The sequence below is a fragment of the Acomys minous genome (genome assembly GCF_964271855.1).
Source record: "Acomys minous genome assembly, chromosome: 4".
NCBI classification, from domain to species: Eukaryota; Metazoa; Chordata; class Mammalia; order Rodentia; family Muridae; genus Acomys; species Acomys minous.
In genome coordinates, this window is record NC_140486.1 from 92530988 (window position 1) to 92548528 (window position 17541).

At 44.3% G+C, this 17541-nt stretch overlaps 2 protein-coding genes and 1 long non-coding RNA gene across 3 annotated transcripts in view; 1 reads left to right on the forward strand and 2 right to left on the reverse strand.

The window, feature by feature from the left end:
• CCL20 (C-C motif chemokine ligand 20) overlaps positions 1 to 4047 on the reverse strand; it is a 144253-nt gene extending 140206 nt beyond the window's left edge. Inside the window, exon 1 of the mRNA XM_084778962.1 lies at positions 3905 to 4047. The gene's annotated coding sequence lies outside the window, so the exon portion shown is untranslated. The remainder of the gene's footprint in view (positions 1 to 3904) is intronic.
• A 4458-nt stretch (positions 4048 to 8505) lies between these two features.
• On the forward strand, positions 8506 to 10885 carry LOC311595884. Its single transcript, XR_014778603.1, has 3 exons — positions 8506 to 9243; positions 9389 to 9562; positions 10014 to 10885. It is a non-coding gene; the product is annotated as an uncharacterized lncRNA (long non-coding RNA).
• Positions 10886 to 16504: 5619 nt separating this feature from the next.
• On the reverse strand, positions 16505 to 17328 carry LOC311595882 (uncharacterized protein). The gene has a single exon (XM_084778965.1). The coding sequence runs from the start codon at positions 17269 to 17271 to the stop codon at positions 16885 to 16887; it is 387 nt and encodes a 128-aa protein (XP_084635091.1). The 5' UTR covers positions 17272 to 17328; the 3' UTR covers positions 16505 to 16884.
• Between the last annotated feature and the right edge of the window lie 213 nt (positions 17329 to 17541).

Consider the following 17541-nt stretch of genomic DNA (forward strand, 5'->3'; position numbering starts at 1 on the left):
ACTTTTTCAGACACAATAAAGTATCAACCCAGGGACGTATATCCCAAACCTCAGAAGAAGTTCTGAGATCAGGAAATACAAAAAACCCAACCTGGTTGATACCACCCAGTCTTATACCTAAGGGCGCTGAACCTGGCCCAGATCAGACCATTGGTCTGTGGGGCACTAAGGAGTTCAGCAAGAATATACCTAATGCATGGTTTACGGATGGGTCATCAACAACTACTAACAATATAGTGAAGTGGAAAGCTGCAGCCTACAGGCCAGAAGATGGTAAGGTCATAACTGACCAAGGAACTGAAAAGTCAGCGTAACACGCAGAAGTAATTGCAGCATTATTGGCGGCTAACAAAGCAGGAAAATAGTATATGTTCCCCACTATATGGATGGTGGGAATGGTTTAAAGAAATGGTAATGGTAGCAGGCATTGCTATTGTTGTCATTATTCTTGCAAAATTTGCTTTATCATGCAGAAATAGAAGAAAATATGCCAAACTTCGGAAAAGGACCCAGTGGAAGACGGTGTGACCCATTACAGCGCAACGGACCCCACATTTTCATCTCACACTTCTACCACAGGCATTTTGACCAATGGAAGCTAAGTTGAGGAAACTATTTACTTTAATTACTAGAAGTTTGCGTCATTATGACTTTGTAAACCCCAGCCCTGCGAGGCAACTGTTTAACCATCAATAGCCAACAATTGATGGCTAACCAGGATGACACCTTTCATGTTGACATCATTTCAGGTGTCAGGGGGTGGAATGTAATAAACATGTCAGGGCTTGTTTCAAAGCCCAGTGTAGGAAGCAGCTACATGTCAGGGCTTGTTTCAAAGCCCAGCGTAGAAAATAGCTGACAGCCCAAAAAGCTGACGTCTGACCAGATGTGTGAGTGATAGATAAAACCTTAGTAGTAAGTTCTGACCTAGGAGCAGCCAGGACTGCAAGTTGGTGATAAGAGTGCCGCAGAAAGCTAGATGTGTGAATTAGAGAGGGTAAGGTTAAAGTAAGTATAAAAACCCTGAGAAGAAGCAGCCAGCTCTCTTCGCTCGCTAGCTCTCTCTCTCGCTGCCACCATGATCACTTGAAATGCTGCCAGCCAACGGGGCACTTCCCCCCCCCGACGGAGCGGACAGACATGCTGTCAGATAACAACCCGAGAACTGTTTCAAGTCGCAGCAGCGAACCTGTTCGACAGAACTTCGCGATATCAGGTCGTATACTCTAATGGCATAAGCTCCCAGAACATTGATATTATAAGATGCTAAATGCTACTCCTATTAGAATTAAGATAGTTTTAAGAGTGTAATGAAATGGTATTGGTGGCTTGGCCTTGGAGCCTTAGCCGCTGCCTTTTGCTGTAGTTGCCTTTGTATTGCTAATAAACCTCTCTTGCTAAACCGTACCACTTGCTCTTGGCCTGACTCTTTTGTTCCGGATTCTGAGTGTAAACTCTCTGCTCGCGACAATAGTATAATCCAATTAAGAAAAAAAAAATCACAGCATTTGTTTAGCAACATTTTAGCTACATTCCCAATGACCTTTGTAGAAATAGGTTTAAAATTAACTAGAATCTGCCACCTGCTTGAAGCGCGTAACTCGTGCCACTCGGGTGACCTGAGGTGTAGCACTCTCTGAATTTTTTCACGGTTAAAATTCTCCTCTCATTAACTTTTTAAAAAGAGGAAATGCCTCAGGATTAGAAACAGAGTCCTGAGGAAGATTTGTTTGGATCTTTAATGTCCAATTTTTCACTCCATTCTATTTTAGATAGACCATATAATCAAAGGATATTGTGTTCGGGTGTCCTCCTAGAGAGTCATTGGATTAGAACTAATGTTCCTCAGTTCAGAGAGGCTGTGACCATAGGCAGAACCCTGACAGATAAAATGAGCCCACGCTGACTTTTGACAGTTAATGAAAACACCATCCACCCTCCTAACACAGGTACAAAAATCCCATCGAAGAATTGCTCTACCAGTTGTCCCCATATCATCTTTTATTGTAAGCGTCTTCCTTTGTGGTGGAGGGAATTCCCCAACAACCTAAAATCCAGGAACCTGGGCATTTTCAGTTAGGCATTTGGCTTTGCTAAGTGGGCTGCCAGCCTTAAAGTGGGATCCAGTGATTCCCAACATCCAATCCTGAAGCCACCATCTCTCCTCTCTCAGAATTGGTGAACGAGGCCTGGGATGGTAGCACACGGTACAAGCATGAGGCCCTGACTTAGGACGCCCAGCACCCACACAGAAGCCGGGTGTAGCAGCAAACACCTGTAACCCAGCGCTGGAGAGACAGAGACAGGGACAAGAGAACCCCAGGTCAGGCTGACCCACCAGTCTAGCCTAGAGAACGAACTGTTTTAATAAGAACAGTGATTTTGGAAGCACCAGACATTAACCTCATCCTCCACACCCACCCACGTGAAAGAGCAAACCTATTCCTGCATATAAACCACACATACAAAACAGAAAGGGGGATGCCTTAGTTGGGGTTTCTATTATGATGAAGAGACACCATAACCATGGCAACTCTTAGAAAGGACAACATTTAAAGTGGGGCTGACTTGCAGCCATGGACAGCTTCCCTTCTTTCTCTGCTTCCTTCCCTCCTCCTGTGGTGAACAGTGACGCTCCACAGAATCACTCAGAGGGTTAGCCCATTGTCTTCGTGGTGGGAAGAGTGTGAGATATGGTGCGGGAGAGGGAGCTGAGAGTTCTACGTCGCGCTGCACAGACAGGAGTGACTGTCAGTCACACCGGGTGTAGCTTGAGCATATGAGACCTCAAAGCTCACCCACATAAAGACGCACTTCCTCCAAGAAGGCCACGCCTACTTTAATAAGGCCACGCCTCCTGACAGTGCCCCGCCTTATGGCTAAGCATCCAAACACGCGAGTCTAAGGGGGCCATACCTGTTCAAGCCACCACAGGAGGAGGGAAGAAAGGAGAGAAGGAAGAGAGCAGCAGTGAGTGATAAACTCCTCCATGCCTGTAGGACACATTTGATGCGTCACAGACACTGTGCTATTTCTAGGGGACAAAGCTTATCCCTGCTCTCAACGAGGCTTTCCAACTAATATCAAGATGTGCATATTGAAACATCAAGGCCTCCCAAAGGCTTCCAAAATACAGCTACAATTACGGTGATATGGGGTGTGTCAGGTAATGTTCTGAGATCCGTTGGCATGTGTAATCCTCAGAGCATGTTGTCATCTCTGCTTTGCAGTTGAGGAATCGGGTACAAAGAGAGTCAGAGAGCTGCAAACGGTCCCTGGGCGTGAGTAGCAGAGATGGCACTGGGCCTGCCTCACTGCCTGGCAGTAAGCTCTTACTGAGCTAGGAGGAGATGAGTCAGAGCATCCGCAGTGGGAGGAGCTGGAGTGGGTCAGGGAGGCTCCGGGAAGGAAGCGGCCAAGGGCTGCTGTGTGGGTAACACTTCGGGAGTTGTTGTCTTCCTATGGAGGAATGTTGTTCTCCATATAGGCAGCCAGCGAGGCCTGTCACTGTAACCTCTCACCCCTCGGTACCAGCAGAGATGGGTCAAATCAGGAATGAGTGTAACTCTTTCTTTCTTTTTTCAACTTTTTTTCCCTTTGGTTTTTTTTTGAGACAGGGTTTCTCAGTGTAGCCTTGGCTGCCCTGGACTCGCTTTTGTAGGCCAGGCTGGCGTCGAACTCACAGCCATCCACCTGCCTCTGCCTCCGGAGTGCTGGGATTAAAGGCGTGCGCCACCACACCTGACGCGTACTCTTACTTTTGAAGTCTACTTTATTTGGGATGTTTAGGCCTCAACCTCCCTTGCAACCTCCCAACCCTACTTAGGAGAGAGAAGGTTAGTGGGGAGAGGGGGCCCCTTTACTTCTGGCTGTTTAAGGTCAATTGGGTTCTTTTGGGCTATACCTGTCTCCTTCAACAGCAGACAGGGCCAACCGTCTCCTCCAAGTCACTGAGCCCCGAAGTATTTCTCTCCATCTGTCTGCTCCAAAACGCCATACCATTCGTCTCTGGTCTCTTCAAACTGCTAACTGCCGCATCCACAGGCCAGGCCCCGCACACCCTTGCGCTCTCTCTGAGTTCTTATTTATAGCCTCAGAGCTCTAGACCACGCCCCTCTCTGTGCTACACAAGGAAGGCCCCTACCAGCTGGCAAAAGCCACGCCCCTCACGAGACAATTAACAGGTGTGGAGGAGCTAAAACTCAAACCAAAATCTCACACTTGGGATTAGAACAAAAGCATATTTACAGAACACAATTGAGTTTACAAAGAAACCAAAACTTCCATTACAAATGAGGGCCAAACAGCAAGTTAGGAAACTACTTTTAGAAGTATTTTTTGTGTATTTGTATATGTATATCCGTGTGTGTGTGTGTGTGTGTGTGTGTGTGTGTGTGTGTGTGTGTGTAGCCATACAGGTGTCTTCAATGAGCAGAAAGAGCATTAGATCCCCTAAAGCTGATGTTCCCCGTGGCTGTGAGCTGCCTGGCATGGGTGCTGGGAACTGAACTTAGGTTTTCTGCAAGCGTTCTTAATCACTGAGCTATCTCTCTAACCCCCTAAAAAAACTACTTCTAAATATCATACTTTACTTTCACCCAAGACTCAAGCTTCTTTTGATGCCGAGCAGTTCTTTTTCTGGAAAAAAAAAGGTGTTAAAATCCAATAGATGCACCTAGAAATGTGGTAATTAAGTTAATTTAGGTTACTGATGCATAGCCAATGTTTGTATCTAGTTTAATGCTTAAAGATGACCTAGGGGACTACCTGCTCTGTAACTCTCCACTCCCAAAGGCTTTTCAGTCGCATTTAAATACTCACTAAACCAACTTTCTGTGCAATATGCTAATGAGTTCCTGAAATCGGCAGGAAGCCCAAGCTTACTTAGCAATGTCTGTTGATGCCTCTTTCCTGTTTAAAATCTCCAAAGTCCTGCCCTGTACTGGGAGTTCTCCATCGGGAAACATCCCTTGTTTTTGCTAACTCTAAAAAAGTACAGTCTCTGAAATGAACCCATGGACCAGAACAGAGTCTCTGCACTGGTCAAGTACAAGTAACAACTCTCAGGATGGAGACACAGCTCAGGTGTGTCTGAGTCCCAGCACTCACTTTCACTTGTAACTGGGGTGTGGGACTCAGAAGGGTCCCTGCCATTTACTATCATTAACGTGAAATAAATCTGTGCCTACTTAAGAGTATAAACCAGTTATTATCTGGCCTTGTACAGTGCTGGGGACGATAGGCCACATGACCAATGTTCAGCCATCTAGTCCAAGTCTGCACCTTTAAGTCTCTGTCCTTCCCAGAGTTTGCCTTTCACCAGAAACTAGCTGACCCTGTTGTGAGTCAGCAGCTAAAGACAGATAGGGATGGAGCGACCCTGTTGTGAGTCAGCAGCTAAGGATAGATAGGGATGGAGCGACCCTGTTGTGAGTCAACGGTTAGACTAAAGCTAGATGAAGACAAAGCAAGATGCCCTGCATAGCAGGATGTCATGACCCTGCCTGGAATTCCTCATGTTTTGAGAAAAACCCGCAACTGCGTTGCTAATAGCGATATGCTTCCCTCCCTTCCGAATTATAAAAGCTGCTGCCTGAGTAATAAAGTTGAGAGCTTGATCAATCAGACTTGCTCTCCTTCCTTGTGTCTTGCATTTCTCAACAGGTGACCTCCCTCCCAAATTTTAGTCGAACCCTGCAGGTTGGGGCAGTACAGAATGCAGATCTTGAATTCTATTTAGTGGGCTGCCAAACAGCATTTTAAAATCACAGAAGAAACAGAACAGGGCAAAATGGAATGGGCTAGCACAGGAAAAGAGGATAGAATAGAGAGGTTATTATAGAGAAGATAGAGGCCAGTAAGGATGTATTTGGCATTACAAAAATCCTATTGATACACATGAGCGTGTCCACTTTTCCCCTTCAGACTGTGATCAAGGAGAATCGCAATTTCCTCCTCTTAGAGCAACTCTATCACTGCAGTCGAGGCAGTTTAAATGATATACTTGCATTATTTTTAACTCTCTACCCTTAGGGATTTCCAGTTTGTTGCCTTCAGATTTAAGACATATCCAGGTATCTGGGAGAGCAAGAGGTAACTCACTGGTCATCCACAGGCTCCCTGCTGCCTCCCCCACAGCCAGATACTGAACCATCCTACACAGCTTTCCTAACCATCAGCCAGCTCTGATTATGCGGCCAATTGTTGCAGATGAGCTCAGTGAAGGGAAAAGTCTCCTCGTGAACAGGTGGGGCAGATAGACCATAAACACAGCTGTTTATGCATCTTGTTGGTGGTGGTTTTCCCTTGAGGCGGCTGATGAGTACTTCATCCTGAGTTACTTACAGCTGGGTAACTGATGCTCACTTTGTCTCACAGGAAACAGGCAGAGACACGGAGTGACGTAGGGTGGCCTTGAGAAGCTCTCTGGGGGATTGCTAGCTGCTGGGGTTCACTCTTCGATCCCCTCCTGGGTTCAGCTGAGTCAAATATCCCCGCCCCTGAAAAGGCCTGGTCAGGGAGTTGGGCGTTTACATACTTGACCATACACTGTTTTCCCCTTCTAAGAGTGTATTTTGTCACCTTTGAAACAGTTTTCCAAAGAGCGTGAGGTAGGAGGACGGAGATGCCGGCACAGAAACGGTAATGTGAGCTCTGGTGCACACGGAGCGCTAACGGAAGAGACCACAGAGCTGGAAGCCACCTTTGAAGCTGTCCCAGCAGAGCACATGTGTTTTCCTGACATCAAATGACACTTTGAAGTTATTTATTTTAACGTTGAGTTGGCCCACACCCACCCAGCTACGGACATTGCCAGGGTCCATTGTTGGATTGGTGTTCTGATTTTCCTTTCTGAACCACTTGACTCCTCCTAGAGTCCCATTTTAGGGTTCAGCTTATACTTACCTTGTTAGCATTTGAAGTCCTGTCTTCTAGGGACAAGGGAACAAACCCTCTCCTATTCCCATAGCCCGCTATTGTCTCTTTGTAACACCAAGGACCCTGATTAGTATCGAAATTTTTAGGAAAAACCAAATAGATCTGTCACTGACCTCAGACCTCACATATTAAGCTGGGCTGACAGTTGCCTGTTCATCCCAGAGCCAGGAGCACAGTATTGATAAATCTACAGTGTATATCATAAAAAGGAATTTGTCCTAAGGAGGTGTTGCATCTTCTGCCAAGCCTGTGCCCAGTTAGATCAGAACTAAAATCAGTGTCTCCTGTCCTCACATTCTGGCATTCAGGCTGGAGAAGGCTTCACCATGAGGACTGCTTCCTGTCCTGAGAGGTGCAGGGCCATAGCATTAGCTGCTAAAACCACTAGATGCTGGCATGTGCCTGGTCATGACAACCAAGTGTGTCTTCGGATATTGCCATGAGAAGAAAAAAGAAACCTGATTGAGAACCATGATATTAAAGTTAGGGTTAGGCAGGCTGTAGTGGTGCATGCAGGTAAGATTTGCTGAAGGAGGCAGAGGCAGGAGGATCCCGAGTTTGAGGCCAGCCGGGCCTACACATTTTTTTTTTTTTTTGGCCGGGTGGTGGTGGCACATGTCTTTAATCCCAGCACTTAGGAGGCAGAGGCAGGTGGTCACTGTGAGTTCAAGGCCAGCCTGGTCTACCAAGAGAGTCCAGGATAGTCAAGGCTACACAGAGAAACCCTGTCTCAAAAAAAGAAAAGAAAAGAAAAGAAAAGAAAGAAAGTTAGGGTTAGACTAGAGTTAAAGACTGTTCAAAGTAACCCTTAATAATTATGATAGTATAATAAAACTATAAATCAATTCACCAAAAGTTTCCCCACCAAGATGAATTGGTTTTTGTTTGTGGTTTTGTAATTGTTGTTGTTCTCTGTTTATTATTATAGTCATCAACTTCATCGTCAGCATCATTGGGGTGTGTGTGTGTGTGTGTGTGTGTGTGTGTGTGTGTGTGTGTGTGTGTGATGCATACATGGAAAAGTCAGAGGACCTTTAGGGAGACAGTTCCTGCCTCCCTCCTCACTCAGACAGAGTATGCAGATGCCAACCTGCATACTCCACATTAGCTGGTCTGAAGACTTTAAAGCAATGCTCCTGTCTCTGCCTGCCTCTCCTCTCACAGTGAGAATGCTGGGATTACGGCACTCTTCCTGGGGATCATGCTTAGGTCATCGGGGTTATGTACAGCAAATGTTTTTGCACACCAAGCCATCTTGTAGGCTCTGTTTGTCTCTGAGAGAGTCATTCTCTGTAGCCCTTAATCCCCCTGTTTCAGCCTCTCGAGTTCTGGGATTATAGTCATGTGCCAGCGTGACCAGTTTAGGACAGTTTTAATGTGTACCAACATACTGTCCCATAAAGAAGCTGAAAGTCCTCAACAAATGAATAAAGGACAAAGAAGAGAACAAACACACACACAATAATGAAGCATGCAAAGAGAGTTCTGGAACCAGATGGCATTTCATTAAATGATGTCACAGAGATGCAAGGGAACACGGAGACAAGAGGAGGGACACCGTTTTTTCTAGGACCTTCTGTAATGTCATAAGACCGAGCCAGACAGAGAGGAAATTCTAGCCTGAAGGTCGCTGGCGGGTCACACAAACACCAAGTAGTCATGATTGTCCAGCGCTTAGCAGGGTATCTCTCTTTGCCCTCACACCCTGGGGTCCCAACCCTGAGCCAGCACACAGTTGTGGAATGTGCCCTTCTCAGCTCTCTCTGACAACCGGCCGACACAGTGGAATAGCTTCCTGTGCATCCTCGCCCAGCCTTTCCCCTCCATTGTCCAGCTTCCTCTGCGGCTTCTGCTTATCTCTGCTTGCCCCCTCCTTCACCCCAGGAAAGAAAAGCCCGTTTCTCTTTGATTTTGAAATACTTGTCGATTTCTCTGATGTGTTTCTTCCTACTCCGACGGTCTATCTTTCAAATAAAGCCTCTCCCTAAATCCAGATTTCCTTTTATTTGACACCAGATTTTTAAGCCCAAAGTTTTACCATCTGCAAAGGGAAGGAACAAAGGAGGAAAAAATGTGCTTCCACAGCCCCTTTCCAGCCTGTGGATTTAGAGACACCAAGTACTATTGTTCTGTTTCAAAGATAAAAAGGAAACGATAATGCACACTTCTCAAAGCTGGATCAAGTGTGGTGAACTAAGCATGCTGGCGCATGGCTATAAGCCCAACTCTCAGGATGCTAAGGCAGGAGGATTACAAGTTTGACCCAGCCCAGGCAAACACTGCTACGGAAGAAAAGACAAATCGGTGAGTCACTAGTCTTAACTGATGAGGCATCTCTCCAGCCTAAGTCACTGTTGTTTTATATCAGAGCCTGGACGTTAGCAAGCCTGAAGGCGATTTGTCATGTGGCTTAACAAGATAGGCTAATGTTAATTCCCTCTTTTCCCAGAGTGGGAGCAGCCTTCGCATTGAGCCATGCCACAGTCAACTGGAATCTTGTGGTACAGCCTTGGAGAGCTTCTCCACCACAGATCGGGAGGCCCCTACTCTTCCAGTAAATACTTCGATGTTCTCCCCTGGCCTTTTGATATTCAAGGAAGATTGCATGCACCATAGCACTGAGGTAAGGATCTATTGTTCCCTCCCTGGCTCAATTTGAAGCAATAAAATGTTCTTTTTTAAATATATATATATAATTTATTAATTTATTCATATTATATCTCAATTGTTATCCCATCCCTTGTATCCTCCCATTCCTCCCTCCCTCCCATTTTCCCCTTACTACTTCTCCTTCCTGTCCCTCTGAAGAGCATTTTCTCATGTCGTGCTCCATGCTGCCCATGGGAGACAATCAAACTGTATTTCTGCTTTAATCAATTTCTCAGGCTTTGGTTAAGATACTCTGGGGGTGGGGGCAGGTTGGAGATGTGAGATGCTCACAGTTAGTGTCCAATGACTGTTTTGGAGGTTTCTTTCAAACCGTCTTATTTAACAACATAATACGATAATATGCGACTCTAATTTTCACTAAATTTAGTTTAACCTCCAATTTTCCTGGCTTTCTTGAATGATAGGAACATGGCACTGGAAAACCTAGATGAAGTGGATAAAATCCTAGGTGTACATGACCCACCAAAATTAAGTCAACAGACCATAGGCAACACAAACAGAGCTATAATGAGCAACAAGATGGAAGAGCAACAAAGAGCCTTCAAACGGAGAAATGCCCAGGACCAGATGGACTCACTGCTGAATCCCGCCAGATTTTTCAGGAACTGACATCAACATTCCTCACACTAGTCCTTAAAGCAGAAAGGAAAATAGCACTTCCAAACTCATTCCATGAGGCCAGTATTACTTGGATGCCAACACCACATGAAGATGAGACAGCCAAGCCCAATTTCTCTGATAAACATAGGCATGAAAATCCTCAAGAAAATCCTTGCAAACTGAATTTATCAAAACATAAGAGCATAAGCCATGGTCAAGGCAATAGCATACTAGGGATACAACGATGTCATGGCATGTGCAATACAGTCAACACTCAGTTGAGTATATGGCCTCTGTATCTTAACAGATGTCTCTGCTCAAAACTGTATGTAGTACCCACAGGTTTGTATGTATAATATGTATTCTATTGTAACAATACTGTACTCATATGTACACAAACACATATTGCTAAAATCAGATTTCCTGAGAGATCATGAACATGTAATATATTCACATTTCATTATATATGAATTGAGAATATGGGGACAACACATGTAAATAATCATGGCTTCAGGGTAGCTAAAGGACAGCCGTTTCACTGCAAATGATGCCCTGATGTCTCTTTCCCATCAGCCTTTTCTCCCCAGCCTGTTCCACAGCAACTGTTGATTGTTTTTTTTATATCTCTATAGTTTGTTTTTCTTTTTTTAGAAGGCCATAAAAATAAAAGCCTACTGTACAGCCCTTCGTTTCTGGTTTCTCTTGGTTAGTATAATGTCTTCAGTGAGATAATGTTGCATTGAGAATTACAAATAATGTGTAGCTAGTGTGTTTTCTGTTTTGTATGTACTTTTTCATACATGAGTGAAAAGTGTAAGACAGAGCCCCGTGGTCACTGCCAGGGGCATCCTTCTCATTACCCTGAACTAAACTTTCTCCCTAGCTGGAGCTAATGGTCTGTCTCACCAAGGGTGAGTCCGCAAGTGCCTTACGCCTCCGTCAGTCTTATAGACAAACAGTTAATGCTGCCTACCTCTATAAATACTTAATGAAAAATCCTAAGAATGTTGAGATATTTTCTTTATATACTTCCTTTTAAATCTGTTTAAAGATTTATCCTTATACTGTGACCTATGTTATGAAAAGATATCTTGATTTAGTAAATATTAAAATTGCCAGGCACAGTAGGTTACACTTATAATCACAGTACCTGAGGGGGTGAGACAAGAGACGCATCATTTTAAGGCCAATCTGAACTATGTACTGAGACCCTATATACATATTGAGTCTCCTATATATAGATATGTGTCATATATATACACATATATATGCTAAAACTGATATTCACATAGATACAGTACATTTTGAGGGTTTATTTAAAAAGTTACTGTTACTTTCTAAAATGAAATTAAATTCAAAATACGTTTTCTGGATTCCAAATTACCCTGTAATTTTTCACAGATTATTTTTGTATATAACAGAGAAAGACTGTTGAAATTTGAATTTTTTGGCTCTTAGTCTGGATGTTTATTGATGGACATTTTAGAAACCTTTCATTTTAATAAATTTGAAGTGCATAAAAGTTAGAGAGAACAGGGTACCTGTTGAAACCTGCTACAAGCTCCAACTTTAGCAGTAGTTTCTATAGCCAATCTTGCCCCATTTTGTAGACTTTACTCTTTAACTGTGAGTCCATAATTAATCATTTCTCAATTGAGCCATTTTTGTCAAGGTATTGTATTGCAACAACAACAAAAAACAAACAAACAAACAAACAAACTTGACTGAGAGGCTGTCTATCCTTTCTAAATGATTCTATAAAGCCTGGTTTAAATATCTTTTTATGACAAATCCATACATCTTGACCTCTCATCAAGTAAAGCTAAGTAGGGAAATCTGTTATTGAACAGTGAAATTATTCAAGTTTTTCTTTTGTGTTTCTAGTAATTCAAGAACTCCCCAGTCACTTTACCCTTCAAACTTAAAGCGCTTTCCTCAAAGTCTTTGTTTATATCGTGTCCTCTGACGGCTTCTGCTATCTCCAGCTTTATAGCACCTTTCAATTCAGTTCTTTCAGTGAACGGTATTTTGAATGTCAGCTCCTAGAACAAGACCAAAGCAGGGTAAGTAAGCAGGCAAATAAAAATAGCCCAAAAGATGTAACAGAATATAAATTCTGATCCTCGATTTCCCCCTAGGCTCCAAAAACAACATATGTTCTTGCAAATCCTTAGCTTCTTTTAAAAGGCTGATTTTGAATAGGAATATAATTCATCATAACTGAATTAAACTTTTAGGAGCCAAAATGTGGAAGTTCGTTGACTGGTGATTCCCAAGTCCTAATCATAAATGTTCATTTATGATAAATGACATTTATTATGTCCTGTGAATATGATGACAAGTGACACTTCAAAAGGTTAGAATCTTTTTTCAAAAAAAAAAAAAAACCACAGAAAATATTAACTGAATCAGCAATTTTACATGACATGGAGATTTGGCAAGGGAAAAGTTGCGTGAAATAATTCAATCATTTTTCTCACTGCTTCTCAAACTGTTGTTACAACACTGGCTGTTTGTGGATCTCACCCATTTAAAGATAGGTGAGGTGGTTTTTATAAAGAGACTCAAGATGCATCTTCAGAGATGACTGGGGAATTGGGGAAGAAATTTTTGATAAAAGAAAGTCTCATATCGCCTAGAAAAGGCTGGGGAGTCATTTAGAAATAGCATTTGAGTGCACAGCTCCTTACACAGGGCATGGTGACTATGAGCTAACTGTCTGTACTGAAGGCCTGGGAAGTGCTGTGACACACTGATGTCATAAGCTTTCAATGAAAATCTTAATTTATAGAAACAGATAAAATTCACAACCCTGAGTCAAGGAGGATATAGGAGGAGGTGGGCAAACAGCCACACATTTAAAAAAAAAAAAAAAAAAAAAAAAGAAGGTTCATCATTTAAGTAGATAAATGAGGGCGGTAACATCCACAGTTTTCATGGTGGAGCACGCAACTGTGAAACACTGCCTATTGGCTTTCTCCATCCCACTCTCCCTGCAGATCCACACCCAGTTAGCAGAAAGACCCATGGGAACCCGGGACAGAGGAGACATCAGTTGTTGGTCAGATCCCTCCTCTGCTCAGTAATCTCACTGCCTTCCATTCTCCTTGGGGGATCGTGGAGTGTAAAATATGAGCAGTGAGAAGATCATGGAGGGGGTGGGGGGATGGGAGGGTGATCAGCTGTGCTTGGTGGCACCTTAGTCTCACAACACCCACAGCCCTGCCTCTGCATCCCCAGCCTTAGGCAGACAGGCCCTGCTCTCAGCTGCTCTGGGACCAGCTGATGGTCCCCGATTGCACCCTCCATTAGATTATCTGACTAGGATAACTGATGCATTAGTGTACTTTAAATTAGATTAAAAAAAAATAGGCATCACGAAAATGGAAGTTTTAGTTGTAATTCCACAGAGCTTAGCAAGGGGAAAGGGCACTCTGTGAAGAGCGAAAGAGGAGCGTCATTATTTTACGTGGGTGAAAAGGGGACTTGTTTAGAATGCGGGCAGACTCACAGAAATTAAATGTTTATTTTTATTTAGTTATCTGTGTGTGTGAGTATGTAAGTGTGGCTCGTGTGGAGGTCAAGGGACAACTTTCAGATGTACGTTTTCCTGCTCCACGTTGTCAGAGACAGGGCCTCTACTGTTTCTGCTGTGCCACTACTCAAGGCTAGCCAGCCTGCCTCCCTCCCCTGGGGATGCAGATGCTCACCACAGCACCCAGCTTCTTATGGGTGCTCCAGCTAACAGTTTCCCCTACTGAGCTAGCTATATCATCTCCCAGAATTGGTATTCATCATTATTTTTAATTGATATCTGCACTTTAAAATGAGGCCCAGGGCCCAGACTATCACTCAGTGATTCAGAGCTTGCCCCAACAACGCCCCACCAAAAGAAAAAAATAAATATTATATACTGTGTTGCTCTCTGATGATGCATGTCCATGATGTACAGTGACAAAATTATTAACATTTCTAGGTTCTCAACTGTTATCATCTCTGCATGTTGGAAATCCACAAGGGTGGGGGAGTGGGTGGGGGAGGGATGGGCAATAAGTGGGATTGGGGTGTGTGTGTGTGTGTGTGTGTGTGTGTGTGTGTGTGTGTGTTTGTGTGTAGAAAAATATTATGTTGGAAAAATAGCTTTCTGAATTATTTCTGAGTTGTCTGGAATTGATTAGGTAACCTGGCTTTTTAAAATTCATTTTTAAAATGTTAAATTATATATTACATATATAATTTTATATGTAAATGTATATAGGGGGCTATACATGTGACTGCAGGTACCTGCAGAGTCCAGAAAAGTGTGTGTGTGTGTACGTGTGTGTATGTGTGTGTGTGTGAGAGAGAGAGAGAGAGAGAGAGAGAGAGAGAGAGAGAGACAGAAGAGAGAAGAGAGAAGAGAGAGAGAGAGAGAGAGAGAGAGAGAGAGAGAGAGAGAGAAACAGACAGACAGACAGACAGACAGACAGGAGAGAGAGACAGAGGGGAGGAGAGGGACAGGGACAGAGACAGAGACAGAGACAGAGAGATAATTGGTCCTCAGCAGGTGGCACAGATGAGGGGCAGGCCAGTAGAAGTTTTTAGCAGGCAAAGAATGCTTGGAGAAAGCCAAGTCACTGAGATTATACTGCTGAAAAGACATTGTGACCCTCCTTCACTTCTCCAGACCATGGTGTGTGTAGTTTTGCTCTGGTACATGCACTCCACCATCTCTTTCCTAATCCCCATATGGTCAAAGCACCAGAGCTAAGCCACCAGGAACTAAAACCTCAGCAGCAGTAAGCTGAAAGAAGCCCTGCTTCCTTTGCTTATCACGGGCCCTTTGTCACAGTGGTATAAACTAACACAACTAACTAAGGGAAGGAGCTCACCCTTTACCTGAAGAGTACGCCGTGGTCTCCCCGAAGGCAGATGCTGTGCAAGGTCCTGTGGACTCTTTCCACCTCCTCTGTTTGCTCGAGACCATTAACTACATTCCAGGGTAACGGGCAAACAACAAGATGTGACTTTCAAGGAGGTATATGCCACACCAGAATAATTGCATTGATTTTCTTTGTGTTGTACTGCATGGCAAGCCTCATATATATGCTAGGTTAGCACTGTGCCACTGCACCTCTGGAAATACATGACTTTTTCCACATTAGGAACATAAATATAGAGAGTACGTGTAGTGATGCATCTAAGGGTATGGGCTCATTGTAGAAGTAAAACTTACTAGATCAGACCAAATACAGGTATAATAGGTTCTGGGCTGCAACTAGTTATTGCAGTGTATTCTTACTTCTTCATTTGAACAAATTGTATAAAAAGAAATCTTTCAAAACCTGTACAAGTTCAGTCCTGGCACTGGTTTATGACATTTCTGCAAATGACTCTAAATTTCATCTCTTTGTTGTTGTTTTTACTGCTCTTTGAGAATTTCATGTATACAGGTTGAAACATGATCATATACAATCCCCTTTATTTTCCCAACCAACTCCCCAACCTCACACCCCAAATTCATGTCCTCTTTTCTCTATCTCCCCCCTCTTCCCCCCTTTTTCATAACACACTAAATCCATTTAATGCTTCCTCTATGAGCATGAATGTGGACTATCCACAAGAGCAAGGGCAACCTCTTAGTGGGAACAGCCCAAAGAAGAATCTCTCTCTCTCTCTCTCTCTCTCTCTCTCTCTCTCTCTCTCTCTCTCTCTCTCTCTCTCTCTCTCTCTCCAGCAGCTCTCAGGGCCTTCTGAGCTCCCCCCCTGGCCCCCCCATCCACATCCACACTGGAATTCCTAATGGTTTAAGTTGGTGAAGACCTAGTGTGAGTAACTACAGCTGCTGAGCGTTCATGGCTGTGAGAGCTACATCCTATCCAGACAAAGCTTTTCACAGCACTCTTCCTTGACGCCCGCCCCTTCCATTCTTTCCACTTTCTCTTCTGAGATGTTCCCAGAACCTTAGCATGGGGGCAGGGTAGGTACCTAATGATAAAATATCACATTTAAGGCCAAACAGGCAGAGTCACTTATGACTTTAAGTTCTACAATTTGGACTTGGTAGGACCCTGTGTCAAATGTACCAGAAGACAGCGGTGGTAATACACATTGGAAACATGATTGAGGACAGTTTGATATTTCATTAGTGGAAGGGCTCATCTCCAAAGATTTGATCATAGCTTCTCGTGTGCCCCTTTGTAGGTGTGCTTTTATGGCTGGTGTCTCAAAAATCTTTGCTCAGCAGTGAAACATCTCTCAAGCTTCAGATGATATGAACAGGGATTCATATGGCCAAACAGAACACAGAAGAGAATATTTTCTGGCATGTTTTATTTTATTAGGGAATTTTGAAAATATACAAGCACTATAAATGAAAAGGAGAAAAGAAAACGTGCAGTGAAAAGAGAGGGGAAAGGGCAAATAAAGGGGAAAGTGAAGGCAGTAAATAGCTGTTGAGCCAAAGACAAGGACCTCATTGGAAAGGGGTCAAAGGTTAAAGAGTTCCGTGGGACCTAGGATCAGCAGATGTTTTCTCCAGAGATGGCTCCTCTCCATTTGGAAAGAAACTCTTCAGATGGAAAGACATGAAACACCAAAGATGGGAAGAGCCCATGACCAGAGTGAGAAGGAAGAACAGAGAGCCAAGGAAAGAGTGTTGTCAGCAAGACACAGAAGCCAAAATTCACAGGAATCCTAGCAGCAGCACTTCTTGCAGCCACACTTCTGCTGGCAGCAGCACTTCTGCTGGCAACAGCCCTTCCCACAGCCACAGCCACAGCCACAGGAGCCACAGCCACAGGAGCGGCAGCAGGTGCGGCGGCAGCAGCAGACAACCACAGGTTTGCAGCAGCCACAGCAGCCACAGCAGCTACCACAGCCACCGCAGCCACATCCACCACAGCCACAACCACCACAGCCACAGCCACCACAGCCGCCACAGCCACAGCAGCCACAGCCACCACAGCCACAACAGCCACAGCAGCCAACACGGTAGCACCTACAGGTGGTGCAGCTGGTGCAGCCTCCACAGTTACCACAGCCACCGCAGCCACCACAGCCACCACAGCCAGAGCAACCCATGGTGTCAGTAGAGAGGATTCAGGTGCAGTGAGGAGAGAGACTCAGGAGAGGAGAGGGAGATGTGATGCTCCTCCTGCTGGGGGAGCCCCTTAAGTACCATCCTGGGAGAGAGGAAAGGGAAGGATGGAGGACACATGACATGGTCACTTCCTTGTAGGACAGGTGCTGTTTTCTCAGCAGGGTCATCCAAGATTCTTCCTTGTTTATGTCCCGTGCATTTCACATGACCTTACACACTTGCTAGCAGTGCCTTTTCCTTTGTAAAACCGC

What these genes read in the sequence shown, in the direction of transcription:
- LOC311595882 (XM_084778965.1), bottom strand. Translation starts at nt 17,271, where the DNA reads ATGGGTTGCTCTGGCTGTGGTGGCTGTGGTGGCTGCGGTGGCTGTGGT.